This window comes from Myodes glareolus, chromosome 10 (assembly GCF_982192425.1).
Source record: "Myodes glareolus chromosome 10, mMyoGla1.1, whole genome shotgun sequence".
Taxonomy (NCBI): domain Eukaryota; kingdom Metazoa; phylum Chordata; class Mammalia; order Rodentia; family Cricetidae; genus Myodes; species Myodes glareolus.
Window position 1 is genome coordinate 51,569,988 of NC_142035.1, and position 22,548 is coordinate 51,592,535.

Here is a 22,548-nt window from a genome sequence, read left to right on the forward strand (position 1 = left end):
CAGCAGGCTGTTCATTCTTGTAAGTTTTCTTATAAGATTACCATGATATCATGTCATGATTCCCCATAATTTCATTCCCTGGCAATCACTGTTCATAATTCTCTATTATAAACCTGTACAGAGAGATCACTAATGCTTCCTTGTCTCTGAATGGGAAAACACTGGAACAGTTTCCATCTCTACAATAAATTATCCTTGAGACAGCTGACATTTTAGTCAATGGGAAAAGCCAAAATGGAAAAGAGGAGAAAGAACAGAGTTGAGAAAAGCAATTCACTCACTTCTTCTGAGCCAAAGGGCTTGGGCTTTAAGGCAGGCACATGCACCTCTTCATAACCCTTCCGCTGGCGTCGGAAGGACCCATCAGGGAGCTGGCAGCGTTTGTTGGCCATGAAGTGGCTCCCTTGTGTAAAAACAAGGTCCTCCAAATCTAGAACCTGCCGTGGAGCCAGAGCCTGGAAACAGGTAAAACAGTAACAGGCTGAGCAGGTGAGCTTTCCACCCACCACAGCCTGGGATCAGCCGGGCACTCACCTCTCCACCCTGGTCCAAATCCATGGTCTCCAGGTCTGTGTCCATTCGGGACTGACGGACTCTCTCTCTCCGGGACCTTTCTTCCTGAAGAAGGGAAACAGAAAAGGCACAATGATCATCACTTTCCTGGGTTCTTGTCCCTTCTAGATCCTTCTGGGTTGGGTTTCACTCACAGGTGCTAACTCATGTGTCCCCAAACCCAAAATATCACTTTATTTTGAAACCTGAAAGAAACCACAAAAACAAACACACACCAAAAAAAAAAAAAAAAAAAAAGGAACAAACACAATGAAGGTGCCATGTTCTGACCGGGATGTCAGTAGTAGACAGCCTACAACTAACGGCCAAGGCTATACCTTAGGCCTGAAGTACGGTGCTCTCTATTAAGCAAACATGCTCCGTTCCTGGATGGTAATAAACAGGCCCCCATGGTGCTAGGTGAAGACAGTGCCACAACCATGACAATGAGTGTGCTGACTCTACTTTGTACCCTGACAAGCTCCAGAGAACCCAAAGATATGCTGCATTACCTCAGACACTGAAAGAGAAAGGAGAAAGAAAACAAAGCAGCCCTTACTCTGATCAGGTCTTCCTTCTCAGTCTCATGGAGCTGATAGAGGAACTTGGAAAGCTCTGGGTCAGCTTCCATCTTTCCCATGATCCTTTCCTTTTCAGCTTCACTCTGAGCACTGGCCAACAAGGTACAGTATAAAACTGCCAAACAACAACAGGCACAGAGGGCAGTGGAAAAGAAAAAAATGAAATAAAATCAACTTTTATTTCTAAACATAAAGAAGATAATTAAATGCTGAAGCCAAAGAAGCAACAAAATTCATTCACAATTGAGCATGCAGATGAACACACACACACAACACACACTATCTGGCCACAACTAAATGCAATGCAGACACACACACACACACACACACACACAGACACTATCTGGCCACAACTGAATGCAATGCATACACACACACCCCACAATCTGGCCACAATTGAATGCAAACACACACACATACACACACACACACACACACACACACACACACACACACACACAATCTGGCCACAATTGAATGCAATGCATACACACACACCCTACAATCTGGCCACAATTGAATGCAAACACACACACACACTATCTGGCCACAATTGAATGCAAACACACACACACACACACACACACACACACACACACACTATCTGGCCACAATTGAATGCAGACACACACACACACACCAAGCAAGCAAGAGAAGAGCACGATCTACTCACTCATCATCCTGTGCTGTCGCAGCACTTTAATGAAGTCAAAAGTGTTGAAACCAAGGAGCAGAACGAGTTGGTTCTCACATTCTCGATCATCACTTGCTGTCTGGAGAGAGCAAATAACACCATTGGTATCCCTGAACTGGGGATATTGTGGTAAGCAGAGCTGCCTTCTAAACCCTGTTCCTTTCTGACAAGACACATGAAGTAGAAATACCATCTAGGCCATACCTTCAAAATCTCCAACACCTCATCTGCCTTCTTCTGTGACACAATGGCATCATCATAGAAACGACTGAGCTGTCGCTGCAGCCAGAATGCATCGATATCCCGAGGGTGCAAATCCTTCTTCTTCGAACTCATCAGTTCTCCGGAGGCTACAAGCTAAGGAGGAGAGCAGGCACTCGGCTCACTAGGGCTCTTTAGCATGCTGCAACGACCTGTCATCCCACAGCTGCCTTCTAAGGCCTTTCCAGAAGAAAACATCTCTATTACACTGAATTCAGAATCACACCATAATAAGATTTTATTAGGCCACATCTTTGGGAAGAGTAACAACTGACTAAAATCCTAAAAAAAAGAAAAAAAAATCAAAATGCTAACTGTGTAAGGCTCAAACTGAGCTTGGTAGAAAATCTGTAAACCCAGCACTAAGGAGGCTGATGTAGAAAATTCCAAATTCCAGATCAGTCTGAGCTGTCCATCAGGTTCTACCTCAGAAAACACACTACGTGTACATGCACACGCATGTGCGCACACAGGCTTAGCAGCACAGGCCTGCATGGACTATACAGTGTTAAGTCCAACCTGGGCAACTCAGGCCCTTTCTCAAAAAAAGGGGGGTGGGGTGGCTGGAGAGATGGCTCAGAGGTTAAGAGCATTGCCTGCTCTTCCAAAGGTCCTGAGTTCAATTCCTGGCAACCACATGGTGGCTCATAACCATTTGTAATGAGGTCTGGTGCCCTCTTCTGGCCTGCAGGCATACACACGGATAGAATATTGTATACATAATAAATAAATATTAAAAAAAAGTTTCTTTAATGCAAGAGCACTTACCATGCATAAAACAGTAAGTTCAACCCTTAAGACAACGAACAAAGATACTCGAATACTGCTGTCACTGCAGTGTTATCTACATATCAAATTTTTAAAAATCAAATTATCCATCAAAAGGAAGTCTGGAAAACAGACACAGGCATGCCCATAATCCCAGACATATTAAAAGTTTGAGGCCATCCTGGGCTGCAGAGAAAGCTCCTGTCTCAAAACAACAAAACTCTAAACAACCCAAAAAGATGAGAAAGATGAGAATCAGTCAGTGGCGGAGCACTTGTCTAGCATGCCCAAAGCCCTGGGTTTAGTCTCCAGTACCCCTCCCACCCCTCAACCCCACCAAAAAAACCAGCCAGGGCCCAGTGAGTATTTCAGTAGGAGGAAGTGCAACATCCAGAAATAATCCAGCCACAGCAGGACAGAGACTGCACTCACGTTAGCCGAGAGGGTACAACGCACAACAGCCTCATCCCCTTCCATGTCGTCATCAGAAGCTTCTTCGCGGACTTCCCCATACACATCTTCATCGCCTTCCTACAGAGACAACTCCAGTATCAATACAGATGTGGAACAGGTCCTGCGTCACACAGAACCTGTCTTTCTATCACTCTAAGTGAGCTCTGTGGTTAGAACAATGGCTTTGGGGGTGAAACCAACTGTGTATTGAAAGCGGGATCACCCATACTCCAGGAACATTAGAGGAATGACCATTTGGAATGGGCTTGCTAGATGTGTCTGTCCTCTTCTGCTTCTCACCTTAGCTGCCAAACACCCGGACACAGACAATCTCAAATGAATACTACTGGCTAACAGAAGAGCTGTGAAGATGTATACACAGGAAATAGACTGAGCCAGCAATGCAGACACCATACTTAATTTGCTCATCACTGCATACAGTCACATTGCAAAGTGTATACTAAAATAGCATCATGTTCAATAATTAGCATTAAATAAATATAAGAAAAAATCCCGTGTCAGGTTGTTCCTAATTAAAACTACCAATTAACTATTATATAGGAAGGGACTTAACCATCTATAGCAATCATTGTGTTTTACAAAAAGAGAAACTGAGGCAAAATGACCTGCCCCAAGATACAGGCTCAAACTCAACATTGCCTGACTCTCAGTTCAGTGCTCTGCCCTCTGACTCTCCCGTATCAGCCCTTCTTCCTCTCTGGTTACAACTCACCCAATTAAAACTCCAAACTACAATGTTTTTACATTTTAGAGACAGAATTTCACTATGTAGCCCAGCTAGCCTCAATCTCCCGACTGTTGGGACTGCAGGCATCTTGCTAACATTCCTGGTGTAACTTTGCTGTTTTGTTTTGTTTTTTTTCAACTGCCCCACTCATTCCTACTTAGTTATAATCTAGAAGTGGCAAGCATTAACCCCAGCAGCTGCCATAACTGCTAAACAGCCAAGTACAAACTAGGTCCATAATCCTAGGGAAACATGCTTTCTTTTGAAACTAGCAGTTAACACACAGTACTAAAAATGTAACAAATTATTACAATCAGGCAAAAACACTATAGCAGGACACATCCTCACTGAAGATGTGCTGAACCTTTTTTTCTTCTCTATTATGTTCTCGACAGTTTCATACATGTGTAGTCGCATGCTAATTAATCGGACCTCATCCTCTTGTCTCCACCTATCCTCCTTTCCTACATATCTGTTTCTCACATTCATGTTTATTTGTTTTATTCTGTGACCCATTGACTTTAATCAGGGCTATCTTTATGGCCATGGGTTTGAGGCTATCCATCGAAGGCCAGTAGGTTCAGAAGAGACTAGACAACCAAAGACAACGACCTCCTTTCCATCATCTATCAATAACCAAGAGCTAAGCAGTAGGGAGTAGCCCCATCCCCGGCTGACTTCATGACTCCAACAGCTGTGTTGTGCCTAGAGGATGGCATTTTTCAGTTCTTCTCCCTAGTTTTCTGGTCTATCTGATTTATTATAAACTGTCAATTTACATCTACTGATTTAAATTAACTTTCAAAAAACTAAAGTTAATCACAATAACTTTTTAAGCAAAATAAGACAAATTTTCTAAGTTGAACACAAAACACTATAAAATATTAAGCTAGGGATTTCAGTACACAAGACAGGCTCCCATTACCTAGGTAACTTCACAAAGCAAAACAGATAGGATGCATTGACTTAGTCACTTACCTCCTCATCAGACTCAAACTGTACATTCACACCATAGGTCTCATCAATGTTGTCATCTGAGGAGATAAGGAATTACAAAGAGAGGGCAGTGAATAGTGGAGACACTTGAGCCCATTTCCTCAACTGGCTGGTTTGCTTATTCTCAGGTCAGACACACAGACTTAAAGAACATGAAAACCAGCACCCAGGCCTCTCCAACCTGCCAATCTGGATTCTGCCCTGCTCAGCTCCTAAACCCTCCCTGCTCTCTCCCATACTCTACCTAATAAGTCTCAGAATAAGAAATGGCTGCCATTGAGGGCTGGAGAGATGGCTTAATGGTTAAGCACACTGACTGCTCTTCCAGAGAACCTGGATTCAATTCCCAAAGCCCACACAGCAGCTCACAACTGTCTACAATTTCTGTTCCGGGTTTCAGAGGACCTGACGCCCATGGCAAAACACCAATGCACATAAAATAAAAATAAGTAAATTTAAAAAAAAAAAAAGTGGCTGCCAGGGTTGAATAAATAACTCAACCACTAAATACTAAGACTCACAACCAAAACCAAGAAATGGCTGCTGGACTCAAAGAATTCTAGTGCCTATCAGTCATTACTGTCTCTCTCTCTCTCTCTCTATTTTTAAAGATGGGGTGTTTTTGTTTTTGTTCTTTTAGAGACACGGATTCTCTTTGTAGTTTTGGAGCCTATCCTGAAACTCTCTCTGTAAACCAGGCTGGCCTCAAACTCAGAGATCCACCTGTTTCCCAAATGCTGGAATTAAAGGCATGCAAAGATGCCACAGCCCAGCAAAGATGGGGCTTCCTATGGAGCCCCAGTAGGCCTAGAACTTGCTATGTAGACCAAGCTGACTTGTTGGGATTATAAACCTATGCCAGCATAAAATAGGTTATGGAAACAATGCTATTCTGAAATTTTAACAATGACACTGAGTGCTCATTAAAAAAGACCAACAGTCACAAAATGTGATCAGGACACAAAGGGCTCAGGTACCCATATTCTGGATCTCCTTGTCTCCACCGTAGTCTGTGATCTTCTTGCCCAAGTTCACCAGCACATGGTATCTGGTGTCATCTGTCTGACCAAGCAACAGGTCAATCTCCCTTCTTCTCTCCTTGTCTCGAAGTTTTTCATTCTTCAGGACAGCCAGAACTTCATCAGCCGCCCCACAAAGGATATCACGAGGCTGAAGAAAAAATACAGACAACATTTACTACAATGATATGTAGAAGGACACTGACCAGATTTGTGACAATAGTAAATAAAGAAACATATCATCTTCAAAATTACAGGTGCTGGAGAGGTGGCTCAAAAATTAAGAGTACTTGTTGCTCTTGTAGGCTGCAAAAAATCATAACTCAAGTTCCAGGAGATCTGATGCCTTTTTCTGATCTCTAAGGGTACCAGGCGTGAGCACGCACACACACACACACACACACACACACACACACACACACACACACGCAAAATAATCATACATATAAAAAGCAACCTAAACAACATGAAATAAAAGAAAAGAAGGAAATTCCAGCACTCAGGAAGCAGAGGCAGACAGATCTCTGAGTTCCAGGACAGCAAAGGCTACACAGAGAAACCCTGTATTGAAAAAAACAAGCAAATAAACAACAACAACAACAAGACTATAGGTATCTGCTAAGGATGAGATCCTGGAGTCGGTCCCCAGAAAGGGGGGTGAGACACTAGGTAGGTAGGTGGTCTTCAAAAACAGAACAAACTTCCACAACAGCTTGCCACAAATCTCCATGTGGAAAAGGCACTCAGCAATCTCCCTCTATCCTGTCACACTTCCACTAACTCTTTGTTCACACATCCTCTACTCCCCACCTCACTAGAGAACTCCTAAGGACTCCCAATCTAATCATAAGTGTGCAACGGCTCAGGGCAGATTTGGGGAAGGGATCACTTGGATTTATGTTCTCACTGACAAATGCTGTCTCTCTGACTTAGGCATCTCAGGTCTCTCTTCTATAAAATTGAAAATGAATGTTAATAGCACATATTCATAGTTAATGCTCTATTCTGTGTACACTAAGTGCTCAGGAAGTATAAGCCATTTCTGCAAAATGGTATTGCCTTCTGCAGCCTGCTGGGAAAACTCAGATTAAGATTCTTCTAGTTGGACTAAAAAGATGGCTCTGCAGGTAAAGGTACTGTCTACCAAGTCCAACAATTTAAGTTTGATCTCTGAGTCCCACACAGAGTAAAGAGAGGACCAACTCTGAAAGCTGTCCTGACTTCCACATGCATCCTGCAGCATACACATAGAATGCATGTAACTCATAATGTCACCAAAAGTCTTGTGTTACCACCCTTTCTCTTTCCAAACACAAGGTCTCATCCCCTGGTTCCAGACTCACCTGGTCTCCAAGAGCAGCCTGGATGAAGCTGAGCAGCACCTCGTAGGTCTCCCGAGTCTCCTTAGTCTTGGGCTTATAGATGATGCCCACCATTTCATCGATGCCCTCCGACAGCAACGTATAGCCTTTCATCTTGTTGATGTCATGCCGGTCCTCATCACGCTTTCGTCTCCTAGTGGACATAAGATATGACGCTGAGTGGGAGAACTTTCCATTCCTGAGCCAAGTTTACCCTTTCCGTACATCTAATACGTGGAGGCAGGAACATGAGTCAACAGAAGTAATTCCTACTTGACCTTTTCCATCATTTGAAGAAGCATTTCTTTATCCTCGGGAGGTGATTATATGATGGTATTTCAACTGGTTTTTGTTGTTTTGGTTTTTAACCTTTTACTAGCCAGAGAGGCTAGGCTCCAGAAGAATCTACTTCTAGTGACTCCCAATAAATAAACAGAAAAGCCAGATTCTAAAGTACCAAGGAACACTGTTTCTCTCAAATTTCAACAACTCTTCTCAATTCTAACCACTCAAACTAAACAGGGCCTGGGAACAGCTGAGACTTCACAGAAAGAAAATGGAGAAAAAAAAAAAAACACAGTCAGAGAATATATAACTTTTGAAATGACTCTACCAAGGTGAAAAAAGGAAGGACAGCAAAACAAAAGCATCAGAAAGTGGGCAACAACCGCAGGGAGTCAGGGTAAGAAGTTTGTAACAGGGATGGTGGAGCTGAATTACTAAGACAAAAGAGTAACAAGAGTATGGAAACTAGTTGGTGATGGTCTGAAGAGAAGGCTAGTTAGGAGCAACACTGCTTCTGCAGACAACCAGGGTTCAGTTCCGAGGCCCCACACTGGGTAGCTCACAGCTGCCTGAAACTCCAGTTCCAGGGGATCTCAAACCGTCTTCTAGCTTCCACGGGCATTTGCATGCGTGTGCCCATACCCCCCACACATGCACATAATTAAAAATAAAACACACCTTTAAAAAAATAGCTTGAAGAAAATTAGCATCTACCCATGACTCAGAAATAAAAGATATCAATAGATTCATTGCACCCAAGTCAAAAAAAGCTTTAAACCTAGAAGAGGTTTTCAGTGTGTTTGTATAAACGCTGCTGATCTTCCACAAGAATTTCAATTAAAAAAAAAACTGTTCAAATGTTAAAGGTGGGCTTTAGGTTAGGAGAAAAATACAACATCCCACTGATACGTACTTGGCCCTTCTTTCCTCCTGCATCTGTGGTTTGGTCCGTTGAGCTTTATCTCCCATACGGGTTCCCTCCAACTTCCCAACCAGGGACAGAACCTCTCCTGTCGGTTCATCACGGCGGGTCCGGTCAATGAGAGAGCGGTCAGCTTGCAGCACAAGATTTGAGTTCTGAAAAGATCATACTTAATCAAAACTTTGATATATAAATATTTTCGATTCCTGTTATCACAGTAACACTAGAAGATGGAAAAATACTGGAATAAAAAAAATAATCCCCTTAGCCGGGAGGTGGTGGCGCGTGCCTTTAATCCCAGAACTCGGGAGGCTGGGGCAGGCCTCCCGAGTTTTGAGGTTAGCATGGTCTACAAGAGCTAGTTCCACGACAGTTAGGACTGTTACACAGAGAAACCCTGTCTAGAAAAACAAAAATAAATAAATAAAATCTCCATAAAAGGGAAACAGTACCACATAATGCTATGCACAAGCACTGGACAGTCTGGTAAAGTGAACGATCAACGTTCCTAACAGTATCCATAATAACCCACATTTAGGTAAAGTGTTAAGCAGATTGGGGATAACAAGTAGAAGGGACGGTTCAGCGCTCAGGAGCCGGGGTGTGTTTGTGTTAGGGGGGAATCTCTTGAGTCCGCACGTGCCCTAAACTCCACTGGGGTTATTCCGCCGTGTTTTAATCTAGCTCTCATCCAGATCTGATTTCCCCTCCGTGTCTGTGGCTCTCCATGAGCTCCCTCTCCCGCAACCCTCCTCCGAGACTTCACGCACCGCCTTGTACTCGTACTGCAGACTGCGGGCAGTCACATCCGCCATGGCTGCCGATGCTCCTGGAACTCAGGGTTCCACTTTCCACACGCTGCGAACCGCCTTAACAAACCGCTCCGGCCCGACTGAACGACGCAGGACCGACGTACGGGACAGAGAAAAGACAAGGACTTCCTTCCGCTTCCGGGACGCACGCTAAAAGTGATACTTTCCGGTGAATACTCACGGCTTCTGGGCGGAATTTGCAGACAATAGTACATCCGGGTCATGGGTCCGTGGACCGACAAAACACACGCTCCCGAGTACTATGGTTCCAAGCAGCTATACGTATGGCAGGGCTAAGACCGAAACCTTTTACAGGATGATGTTAAAAGTCCCTTTCTGTAATACTTTTGCTTTCTCAGACCAGCCGCCCTGCAGGCATACAGACAACGGAAGTTCAGGAGCTCCGTTTATTAAGGATAAGGAAGCTCGCCGGGCGGTTAATCATCAGAGGTCATCTTGCTCATTACTTGTCTCTTGGGAGGCCCGGTGGGAAATCTAGACCTAAGTTTTAATTCTTTTACTTATAATATTTTTGTCTTTAAAAAGTTACGTTTTTGCCAAAAGTTACGTTTTTGCCTGGTGGTGGTAACGCATGCCTTTAATACCAATACTTGAGAGGCAGAGGCAGGTGAATCTCTGTGAGTTCAAGGACAACCTGGTCTACAAAGAAAGATCTAAGACAGCCAGGGCTACACAGAGAAACCATCTCTCAAACAGCAAAACAAGTTACATATTCATTTGTTTATTGTGTGTGCATGTGTGCATGTGTGTGCACATGTGCCTACAGGTCACAGTACCTGTATAGAGGTCAGAAAAAAACTTGCAGGCACAAGTTCCCTCCTTTCACGTTGTGGGTTCTAGGAATTGATCTCGGGTCACCAGGCAGCAAACACCTTGCCAGCTTTCTGGCACTAGTTATGATTTTTAAAAGCCCCCATGTAAGTGTGTATGGTCTCCATCAAGCAGAGATGGCTTCCATAGGGTTTTGTTTTTATAGGGCACTGAGTAATTATTTTACAAGATGTTTCCCACATAGTTTAGTTCTTACACATGAAAATCTGTAGCCATACTCATACTAGCAACCCTAATTCAACCCTAATTTGTTTTGCTTTAGAAATCCTAATGGAGGAGGGTGAATATGACCACAGTATATCGTAAATATGTATGAAGTTTTCAGAAATAGTACTGCGGGGCACCCAATCGCAATTCGAGGAAATTCACCGTTTCAATAACTGTCCCTTCATGGTCTCCACAAAAGAGATCAGCAGTAGGTGGGCACAGGCTGGTGACAGAATTCCCTGTGGCATCTCTAGCAACCTGATGAGATCTCTTGGAAGTCACTGCTTGAGTATTCTTGACTTACCTGCAGAAAATAACTTCTGGATGAGCCAGTATGAAACAGTACTGGCTTTCAAGAAGATATCTGAAAAAAGACCTAAGCATACATAGTAATGCACAGGTGCTTAGAGAAAGGACAGGACAGACACAAGCATAGATCTGGGCTTCTCAAGACACAGTTGGGCTGACGTGTCTTTTAGCAATAGCTATAAATACAATTTTGCTAGATCATAAGTAAAATCTCAACAGCTTGCTGATTTTTTTCATTTTCTGCATTTTTCTGATAAACTATAGGCTAGCTGCAATGGTGTCTTAGGATCGCAGTCTGATAAGTAAGTTAAAACCATGCATTCAAAAAGATTGCACAAGGGTTTAAGATGTGTCTTTTATCACATAAGGTTCTCATAGAATCCTAGGAAATTGCAGGCTATACCTGGGAAAAGAAGGAGGCCATTTACACTTAGCCTTTAAACATGGTTCATTGATGTTTTAACATCCTTGTTTGAAACATCTAAGAAATAGTACTGTGGACTGGTGAGACGACTCAGTGGGCAAAGGTTCCCGAAGACCTGAATCCCCAGGACCTACATGGTGGAAGGGAGAGAACAGACTCCCCCAGGTTGTCCTCTGACTTCCATGCGAACACTGTGGCATATGTGTGTCACATACGTATACACATATGTATATATGTGTGCCATATACATACACACACAATACAAATAAAGACATAAACTTGTTAAGTGGACGTCGTGTCTAGGTAGGCAATGCTCACAGAAAGCGTCGGTTGTGCTGAACGTCTTCACTCTCGGGCAGCTAGAGACTTCTAGACTTTGGGGTGAGAGGATCCTTTTTCTCCCACGAAACAGTCTGTAATAGTCTGTCTGTCTTTCTACCCTCCTCACAGGATTTCTATAGTATGGGAATGTCTTCCCCCTCAGGGTTTCCTCTTAAAATAGACCATAGCAATCTTTCTCCCTGATCTAGAATTCTGTTGTGCTTGCTTGGAGGTAAAGAAGGAAGGACAGTTGTGCCAGCAGAGCGTAGATTGGGATGGGGAGACTACTTAAGGGCTCCACAGTTTATGTTTACTCGTGACACAACCCGTAAGGCCTATTTTGGTTAATTTCCTATTTTAATATCTGCTTAATTTTATAGTTTCCAAAATTTTTGGTTTTTTTTTTAAGATTTGTCATTATTATTTTTGTGTGTGTGAGTGTTCTGCCTGCATTGTGAATGTGCTCTTACAGAGTGCCTGGAGTCTGACAGAGGTCAAAAGATGACATTGGATTCCCTGGAACTGGAGTTAAAGACAGTTGTGAGCTGCCAGGTAGGTCCTGGGAACTGAGTCCAGGTGAAGAATAAGAAGTGCTCTTAACTACTGTGCCATCTGTCCAACCTCAATTTTTATTCTTTGTAAACTAGAAATTTCATTGTTCCTATTCTTAAACATTTTAAAATTCAAATTAAACTAGGCCTTTATAATCTTTAGCTCTAGTCTAGGTCTTCCAGCTTATAACATGCAAAAAAAAATACTCAGATATGGGATTGGGGAAATGGTTTGGTGGTTAAAATCACTTGCTGCTCTTGCACAGGCCCCAGCTTACCCATAGAAGGAATCTTGTGACTGCTTCTGAACTCCAGTTCAAGGGAATCCAATGCCCTCTTCCACACTCCACAGGCACGTGCACACATATGGTGCACATACATGCATCTAGGCATGCACACATGCACATAAAATATAAATTAGTCTTTGAAAAAATAGATACATCAAATGTTCTTCATTGGGTGAACCATAAAGTCAAGTGACCTCTAGTTCTGTTTTCCCAATTCCCCAAAGGCTTGTAGATTTATTAACCATATCTGTCCAACAGCTAGAGGACCAAATTTCTCCAAATAGTCATGCCTTCCTTCAGTTAGCATTTTCTCCGGAAAAACTTCCCTATGCTAATAATGGGATTTGTGGTTTGGATCGGATTTTTGTGCTTCTCATTGGAAGAGCGTCTCGCTCTCATCTAGAGATTGCTTCCTTCTACTGTGTCTCTGACTGGTCCTACACACTTACAACATGGGAAGGCTGAGTGACTAACCGTCATTAGTATCTTCTTGGCTGAGTTAGTAAGGTGCCTTCCCACCAAGAAATACCATATAGTTTTGGGTTTTCCTACGAGGGTATTATGCTTTCCGAAATGTTCTCTATGATACCTCTGCCCTACTGGGGTGAAGGGCACAATGCATCTTTCATGTCTTTATGATCATTTATTCATAGAATTTCTAAACTAAAAGTGGTAAGGTTGCAATAATCAGGAGAGGTCACAGAAAAATTCAGAATTAGAAACTGGGTGAGTGGCAGGAAAAGGAAGCTGAATACTGGTAAGTAAATATGTTTATTTTTTTCAAAAGCCAACAAAATTATCTGAAAACAAAACAGGTTCCAAATAATAGAATGTTCTGTGGGAAAAAAAAAACCCTGAAAACAAAATAGGATTTTCAGCCGGGCAGTGGCGCACACCTTTAATCCCAGTACTTGGTAGGCAGAGGCAGGCAGATCTCAATGAGTTCAAGGCCAGGCAGGCTAGTTCCAGGACAGGCTCCAAAGCTACAGAGAAACCCTGTCTTGAAAAGCCAAATAAATAATAAAATAATAATAATAATAATAAATAGAATATTCAAACAACCAGCTCAGGATAAATCAGTGGCCCTATAATTAAACTGACTAGCCCCAAAGCCCCAGAAAGACCTCACCAACATCCAACCAATGGGGCATTCATGAATGAATGGCCACAGAGGGACCCATGCTGGTACCTGGTGCTAATCTGGATGATGTCTCTGGAGAAAATACATCTTCCTTAGGACCTGATATTCAGGTGTCTAAACTCTCTTTTTGTTGTTGTTGGGTGTTTTGTTTTGTTTTTCAAAACAGGGTTTCTCTGTAGCTTTGGAACTTGTTCTGGAACTAGCTCTTGTAGACCAGGGTGGCTTCGAACTCACAGAGATCCTTAAAAGCGTGGGCCACCACCACCCGGCCAGGTGCTTAAACTCTTACAATGATCTTACCTCAATGGAAAAACAAGATGTTTAATTAATTTTTTTTGAGACAGGGTTCTCTGTGTAGTCCTGGCTATCTTGGAATTCACTTTGTAGACCAGACTGACCTTGAACTCAGAGACTTGCCTGCCTCTGCCTCTGAAGTATTGGGATTAAAGGTATGTGCCTCCACATTTGGTTGAGATATTTAAGTTTTTTTTTAAATTATTTGGTCATATTTTATATAGTGTTTCTCTTGCATTTATGTACACATGGAGCCTGGCAAGGGCGGAAGAGGGTGTCAGAACCCCTGGAATGGAGTTACAGATGGTTTCAAGCAGTCATGTGAATGCTGGGAACCCAACTTGGGTCCTTGATAAGAGTAGGCAGTGTATGACTCTGGAGAGATGGCTTAGTAGTTAAGCACACTGGCTGCTTTTCCAGCAGTCCTGAGTTCAGTTCCCAGCAACCATCTCTAGTGGGATCTGATGCCCCCTTCGGGCATGAAGGTGTCCATGCAGATAGAATACTCATCTAGTAACTGAACCGCTGAGCCATCTCTCCAACTGCTCTTAAATGCTGAGCTATCTCTCCAACCCCTGAATAAGTTATTTTATTGGGTGAAAAATGAGTAAACATGACCTGCAAACATACATTCAAATTGTCTCCAAAGCCAGGGTCCACTCCCTAACTTGCTATGTGAGATTTTTATTAGTTACAGAACAAAGAAACTCATGCACCAAGGCATTAACTAAACACCTCGATGGGGACCACAGGCAGATGGGCTATGGTAAGCTGGGGAAACTCCGCTACATATTTCACATGCTGTGTTCTGGGGTATTCACCAGGGAAGATTGCTCATACATGGGTTTAATTAAGTCAACAGAAAGTCTTTATCAGTCTGAACACTCCATTGGGCGTTCAGGGTACCAGGGTAGCCCAAGCCTTTCTTAGGATGAGCTTCTAAACACAAAAACCATATTCTGGGTTGACATACTTCAGTTAACAAGAACAATTAGCCAGATGTGGATCTACAGAAGCCAAAAAGCAAGATCAGTACATTTCGAGAGTTTCCCAGAACTATGGACTTTGATGGATTAGGCCTTTGTTTTAATTTGGCAGGTGGTGCTGTCTGTGTGCTGAGTTTTACAGTTTAAAAGGTACTTCCATTATGGAGCCAGTTGTGCTAAGATCTGGGTCCTTATTATGATGAGATGACTGAAGGGACTCTAGCCAGCTTGAGCATGGCAAACAGGCTCTGGCAGGCCTTGCCCTTCTCCCTAGTTCCCTCTGCCTTCATAAAAGTCATTAGATCACATTCCTAAAGTTGGCCACCAAGGTCTGTCCCCTTATTTGGCCACTTCCTCCTCCTGAGGCTGACTACCAAGGTTTAGCTATCAAAGTATTGAAGTACAGCAATCAAAAACCCCCTTTGTCTCACCTAATTAACATGCCCAGTCAAACTTAAACACCTCATCCTAACACAGGGTTTTTCAGTTTCCCTTTATAAACTGCCATTTGTCTATGGGCCACATCTGCCCCGTCTTGATCCAGAGGCAGTCCTTTGTCCCACACCAGGACAGATACCCCTTACTTCTCTCCTTGTTCCCTTCCCCTTCTCCCTTGTCCTCTATCTACTGGTCTTTGTCGCTTATTCTCTGCCCTTTGCCTCTCTGGGGCAAATAAATCTCTGTGCTGAGAACTTGTCTTGGGGTCCTGAGCCATTACCGTTCCTTTACAATGATCGCTTTAGCTTTTTCCATTGAGCTGCTAAGTGGCCTGCTAAGAATACATTTTAAAAGCTTTTTTCCCCCTGAGACAGGATTTCTCTGTAGCTTTGGAGCCTGTCCTGGAGCTAGCTCTTGTAGACCAGGCTGGCCTTGAACTCACAGAGATCTTCCTGCATCTGCATCCCGAGTGCTGGGATTAAAGGCTAAAGGCATGCACCACCAGATAATAATAAACCAGATGTGGTTTATTTGGGGGACTTCTGCTCATTCCTATCACCTAAATTGATTGCAAACATTTATGTTAATGAGATTTTATTTATTTATTCTTTGAGGAGTATCTCCATAAATACTGCCAAAACTGAAATCAATCCTCAAGCCCATGATTTCCATTAGGAAAGTGTTTATAATTGTTTTTTTGAAACAAGGTTTCTCTATGTAGCCCAAACTATCCTGGAACTCGTTCTGTAGACCTAGTTAGCCTCAAACTCAGAGATCCACCTGCTTCTGCTCCCCTCCCCCCAAGTGCTGGATTTGAAGGTATGCACCACCATGCTCAGCACTGTACAATTACATTTATATAGTGGGGTTTTAATATGTTATTATATTACAGATTAAATGTTCCTAATTGAAGGCCAGATGGAATTCCCACAATTGCAAAACTAAGTAAAGTTTAGAATGCAGGATGATCCTTTTCATTTTAGCGATGTTGGACACATCTGTCTGGGACTGAGGCTTGAACTCAGAAAACAGAGACTGCAAACTGACATTTACTTTCCACAGTGTGACTGATGCCTTTAGCAGCTTGATATTATGAGTCAAAATTTAGTGTTGAAAGTGACATCACTGTAATATAAATTTCACCTGCATGTAGCATTATCCTATGAGCTTTGTTTGCATTAAAAAGTGTCAAGTCTAAACTGAGCTGAATCCTAGCACTTGGGCTGAACCCCAGCTCTCGGGCACTTGGGAGGCAAAGGTAGGTGGATCTCTAAGTTTAAGGCTAGCCTGGTCTACAGAGCTACTTCCAGCACTGTAGTTCCAGCCAGAACTACACAAAGAAGCCCTGTCTAGAACCTGCCCACCCCCAAAAGGTATCAAATCTGGCAAGGCATGGTGGTGCAAGCCTTTGAGAGGTAGAGGTAGGAAAATGAGGATACATTCAAGGCTAGCTTGTTCCACCTTGAGAACTCAGAGACAATCAAGGCTACAGAGTTTCAAACAAAAAAAAAGTATCAATTCTATGACAAAACATAATTTCCAAATGTGTTTGTTGGAAACGCTTATTTTCTCAGTTGTGAATTAAAAAAAAACTATAAAAACACCACCACAACCACCACCACCACCACCACCACCACCACCACCACAGCACTGAGTGAGGCTCACAGGTTGTGCTCTCTGAGCATAAGGCCCCATGTTCAATCTCCATATTTATATGCACAGACACACAAGACTAAAACAACTGAGTCACTAAAACATTGTGTGATGGCAAGTGAGGACACTCAGTTTCCTTATTTTAGATTTGTTTATTCTGTTTTTTATGGATATGAATATTTTGCTTGGATGAATGTGCACCATGTGTGTGCCTGGTGCTCATGGAGTCAGAAGGGGTGTCAGCCACCCTGGAAACGGAGTTATAGGTGAGTGTGAGCCACAGTGTAGATGCTGGGAACCAAACCCTAGCCCTTTCCCAGAGTAGCAAGTGCCCCCAACTGCTGAGCCATCTCTCCAGCACCCTCAGCTTCCTTTTCTAACAAAAATGTACGAGTCTGTTGATTTTCAAATCCATGAGAGTTTATGAAATTCACCATTGACTCATGATAGACTCAAATACTTCCCACAAGATATCTGTTGCTAAATACTACAATAAACAACCCGAGGCTTTAAATAATATGCATTTTCATCACCTCGGGAATTCACCCACCTAAACCTTCTGTTGCTTCTCATATATTCTTAGTTACAATGTATCTTAGCTCATTCCACAACAGGTCTTACTGAGTTTGGGTGGGCTTTAAAAAAAGAATCTTGGAATTTTTTTCTTTAACTCCTCCAGACCTGTGGGAACCCACATGTGACTCAGTTTCCATCTGGAGTCAAACTCTGACTTAGTATTGAGGGCTGTGAAAATGTTCTGATTAAGCCCATGGGAAAGAGCATTTTTGCCCATGAGAAAGAACACATTATTTACAGATACCTAGGCTGGTGAATGCCAGCCGAAGGCACATCCAGATAGAGACAGAAACTGCTTGCTGCAGGACTCATATGATAGACTAGTCTGCTTGCGCTTTCTCCCGAGGACAGTGCAGGGAGGGGGTCAGCTGACTGTCCTGCTCTTTGTTCTGCCTTTAATCCGTATAAAAGCAAATTCTGAAATAAACTCTGGACTGGTCAGCATTTACTGACAGACCTCCTAAACTAGTCTGTGTTTTCTGTCTCAATTTCTTTCAGTCTGCCATTTCCTCAACCTCGCGCCCCCTTCCAGGTACCCCAGTTGACTTTGTTGGAGCAGGCTCCGACACAGACTATATGCAACATTTAATTTTCCATTAATTATAAACTCTGGTCTCATGGATAAAAAGCAACAACTGAAGTGTACCAATAATCTTTTCATTGAGAATAAGGAAAACTGGAAATAAATCATCTTTAAGCAATGCTTCTTGATGTTTCTCTCAATGTGGAGTCTTTAAGCAACTGTTCTCACCAAAAGGAGAAAGGTTTTAGAAAGGTTTTAAACAAGCTTAAGGCTTGGATGGCAAATAGGTGGAAACAAGGCAATTATGTTGGTAGCTACTTCCTGTGTTGTTTATAATGATTATTTCATAAGTTTTCTTCTTCTTTGTAGCACGAATAATAAAAACCCAGAGACAGATTGGGTTCAACCTGAAGATCAGAAAAGCAAAGCAGCCAAACCACTAGATATAACCTTTTACCTCTACCAAATCTTCAGACCGAAGGAGCGAGAGAGATCCTGTCTCCACAAATCCCCAAACTCCACACTACACTGAGTTTCCCTGTCTTCCTCTTTTTTTTTCTCTCTCCAGTCAGTCATATTGCTCCTTTCTCCACCTCCCCGATGCTGGGATTAAAGGTGTGTGATCCCAAGTGCTGGGATCACCTTTGTATGAGCTCTGATTCTCATCCGTTAGACAGATTCAATCTTGTGGAGCTCAGGGTGGCCTTGAATGCACAGATGGCCACCTGTCTCTGTCCTCTGTTTCCCGAGTCCTGGGATTAAAGGTGTGTGCCACCACTCCCTGGTCTGTATGGCAGACTAATATGGCTGCTTTGTTCTCTGATCTTCAGGCAAGCTTTATTTATTAAAAACACAAATAATATACCACCACATTTCTTCCTCCTTCCTTCTTCGTCTTTTTTTTTCTTTTTCTTTTTCTTTTTTTTCCACAGCACCATACCTGTCTATTTCTTAACTTTCTGGTGTGGTTTACTTGTGCGTTTTGTGTATGTGGGCCACTACAAGGGTGTGGCTTGATTCGAGACAGGGTCTCTGTTATTTCTGTGCTGTGTTCACCAGGCTAGGTGGCCCCTGAGCATCCAGTGATTCTGTTTCTTATTTTCTATCTCCATGAATGAGCAATGGGATTCTAGATCTCCCATATTTCTGACTTTTTAGGGAAGGTACTGAGATTTGAACTTAGATCATCATACTTGTACAACAAGCACTTTTACCAACTATACCATCTTCCCAGTCTCTCTCTCTCTCTCTCTCTCTCTCTCTCTCTTTCTCTCTCTCTCTCTCTCTGTGTGTGTGTGTATGTGTGTGTTTGTGTGTGTATGTGTGTGGGGAGGGGGTCTTTGCAAACGCCACCACCAGCAAAATGAGGATCCATGTGAGATAAGAAGAAAATCCCCGGTTTAACACGATTCATTATCTGGTGTTGGTTCAAACTTCTAGAGTCTGACACCAGGCAGTTTATTTTAGGCTATTTAAGTACGGTACAATCTGGGGGGAAGGGGAGTTCCCGGTATAACACAATTCCCTGTGTACAAGGAGGCAAGATTACATCGAAACTCTTCTCAAAGTATGAGTTACTTCTTTCAGGAAGATGGATTTTAGAGATAGGCTGCAGGTGTTATCAGGGCCTAGGGGAGGATTTGGTGTAGTCTCAGTCATACAGATAGCACAGAGGTCATCTAGACTATGCCTCCGGTTGTCAGAGCTTGGGGGAGCTCCTACCCATATGAATAGGGCAAGGATTATCTGGGTTATTAGCCACCCCCAATCCCAGCCTTCTGTTCAGAAATCAATTATACATCTCTTCTACAGAAGAGACAGCCCTGTGCGTTTAACATTCCTGGTTTCCCTAATGCCCCTAATGCTTATCTGTGAGCACGGGATCTTTGTGCTCCCAACACCTGTCCAGCTTTTGCAGGGTCTCTCACCATGTACTTTAGACTGGCCTTGAATTTATCCCCTGCCTCAACTCTCCCAAAATTCTGGGGTTATTTTCCTGTGAAAGATGTCTGGCTTACAATATAAGTTTTTAAAGGATACAGCTAAATCTATTTCACAGATAATCTACTGTATTTCTTTGCCTAGCAAGGGTGAGTACTTACAACACTAGAGCTGGTTTGTTAAAATGAGCCGTGTTATAGCTTATTTCCACTTGTCACCCATGGGACATCAGCCATCAGCATGTTTCCTGTTTTTCCTCACTTCTAAGTTAACGAAGTACAGGTTGGAGGGGTCTAGAGAGATGGCTCAGCTGTTAAGAGCACTTGTTGCTCTTGCAAAGGACCTGAGAGGAGTTCCCAGCACCAATTCCAGGGGATCTTCTGACCTTCTTGGGCACCAGGCACCACACATGGTTCAAATACATACACACAGGAAAACACTCACACACATAAGAAATAAAAATAGGCTGGGCGGTGGTGGTGCACACCGCATTTAATCCCAGCACTTGGGAGGCAGAGGCAGGTGGATCTCTGTGAGGTCAAGGCCGGCCTGGTCTACAGTCAGCAAGTTCCAGGATAGGCTCCAAAGCTACACAGAGAAACCCTGTCTTGAAAAATCAAATAAATAAATAAATAAATAAATAAAATTAGATCCAAGTGGTGGTGGTACATGTCTTTAATTCCAGCACTCAGGAGGCAGACACTGGCAGATCTCTGTGAACTTGAGGCCAGCCTGGTTTACAGAGCAAGTTCCAGGACAGCCAGGACAACAAAGAGAAACCTTATCTCTAAACAAACAAATAAATATAGAAATACATCTTGGAGCTGGGCATGGTAACACACACTAATTCCAGCACGTGGGAGGCAGAGGCAGGAGGATCTCTGTGGGTCAGGCCAGTAAGGGCTACATAGTGATACCCTGTCTGCAAAACAAAACAAGTTGGGAAACAAAGTCAAAAGAAAAAACAAAAACAAACAAACAAACCCCAATGATTTTTGACACTGAGATTTTGTCAGTTCAAGTATGATCTTTAAGTGGAATAATAAATAGTTCCATAGCTTGTTGACATCTCCCTTTTTAAAAGATTGCTTTACTTTTAAAAGATGTTTATGTGTGCTTCGCCTACTTGTGTGGATGGGCATTCTGCACCTAGAGTCCATAGAGACAGAAAAGGGTGTCAGATTGTTGGGTTTCCTGGAACTGAGGTTACAGAGCCACCTTGAGGGTGCTGGGAACCAAACGAGTGTCCTCTGGAAGGGCAAGTGTCCCTTACAGCTGAGCCATCTCCCCAGATTTATTTTTTGTGTTTTGCCTACATATGTCTATGTATAACATACATGAGTTACAGACAGTTGTGAGCATCATGCGGGTGCTGAGAATTGAACCTGGGACCTTCAGAAGAACAGTCAGTGCTTTCAACCATTGGGCCATCTCTCCAGCCCCTGGTTGGCATTTTTAACATGTACTAACCCTTATCTAGCCTTTATACTTTATGAAGTTCTCTTCGATACGTTGTATGATTATATCAAATCTAATCAAAGGATTAGAATTCTTTTACTGTTTTTGTTTGTTTTGTTTTGTTTTTTAAGACAGGGTTTCTCTGTGTAGTCCTGGCTGTACTAGAACTCACTCTGTAGACCAGGCTGGACTTGAACTCAAGAGATCTGCCTGCCTCTTCCTCCCAAGTGCTGGGTTTAAAGGTGGGTACCACCACTTCTGACTAGGTTTAGAATTCTTACTTTTATGTGACTAGTGAGTGGCAAGCAAGGCTCCAAGGCAGGTCTTTGAGTGATAGATCTCCTTTCCTAAGAGTCACTATGATTGGGGAAAGATTCATGATTCTGGGCATGGTCTGGAGGTGAGGTTTGTAGTGGTGTATGCATATATCTGTATGTGCATGCTTGTGGGATGTTGCATGTGTATGTGTGCACCTGCCTCCTGGGTACCTGTGGAGGCCATAGATCAGCATCATGAGCTCACACTGTAGACCAGGCTGGCCTCGAACTCAGAGATCCACCTGTCTCTGCCTCCTAAGTACTGGAATTAAAGGCAAGAGACAGGGTCTCTTAACTAAACCTTACACTCATTGGCCTCTTAAGCTCAGTGGACCTACCTAGTGTGTCCTTTCAACTTTGGGGTTAGAGGTATCTGCCTGGGGACCCAAACTTACATTTTCAAGCTTGGGCAGCAGGCAGTCCACTCACTGAGTCATCTTTCCCATCAAACGATGCTTATTACTGGGTGCCTAAACACATCTCCTTTTTCACTTTGCATAAGCCAGCGGGAAGTGAGACTAGCTCCCCCCACCCCCGGAGTTCCTAGTTCTGTCTCCATTATCTTCCTACCCAAATTCTCAGTAAGTATACATTGTCCAGGAAGGAACTTGGTGAGGGTGGCAGCAGGCACTTTACTTTAGCCTTGTGCCACCGAACGAAGCAGAGCGGCTGTGAGAGGGTAGCCACAGATGCTCTGCTGTCCCTTCAAACCCAAGAGAGATCGGCTAGGGACGAAAGGTGTATGCTCTGCGGGGAGGGCCTCAGCTCTGGTTGAGCCTCTGCCCCAGGCCCCGCCTCGTGGCTTTGAGCAAGGGGTG

At 43.2% G+C, this 22,548-nt stretch overlaps 1 protein-coding gene across 1 annotated transcript in view; it reads right to left on the minus strand.

Annotated features, from left to right (window-relative positions):
- Snrnp200 (small nuclear ribonucleoprotein U5 subunit 200) overlaps window positions 1–9,580 on the minus strand; it is a 30,585-nt gene extending 21,005 nt beyond the window's left edge. The window contains exons 1-11 of the mRNA XM_048459963.3: window positions 9,411–9,580; window positions 8,632–8,795; window positions 7,416–7,587; window positions 6,031–6,223; window positions 5,036–5,091; window positions 3,289–3,387; window positions 2,032–2,184; window positions 1,807–1,906; window positions 1,112–1,248; window positions 535–618; window positions 282–455 (exon numbers count right to left, since the gene is read on the minus strand). Coding sequence (XP_048315920.1) covers window positions 282–455; window positions 535–618; window positions 1,112–1,248; window positions 1,807–1,906; window positions 2,032–2,184; window positions 3,289–3,387; window positions 5,036–5,091; window positions 6,031–6,223; window positions 7,416–7,587; window positions 8,632–8,795; window positions 9,411–9,455 — 1,377 coding nt within the window. The 5' untranslated portion in view covers window positions 9,456–9,580. The remainder of the gene's footprint in view (window positions 1–281; window positions 456–534; window positions 619–1,111; window positions 1,249–1,806; window positions 1,907–2,031; window positions 2,185–3,288; window positions 3,388–5,035; window positions 5,092–6,030; window positions 6,224–7,415; window positions 7,588–8,631; window positions 8,796–9,410) is intronic.
- Window positions 9,581–22,548: the final 12,968 nt, after the last annotated feature.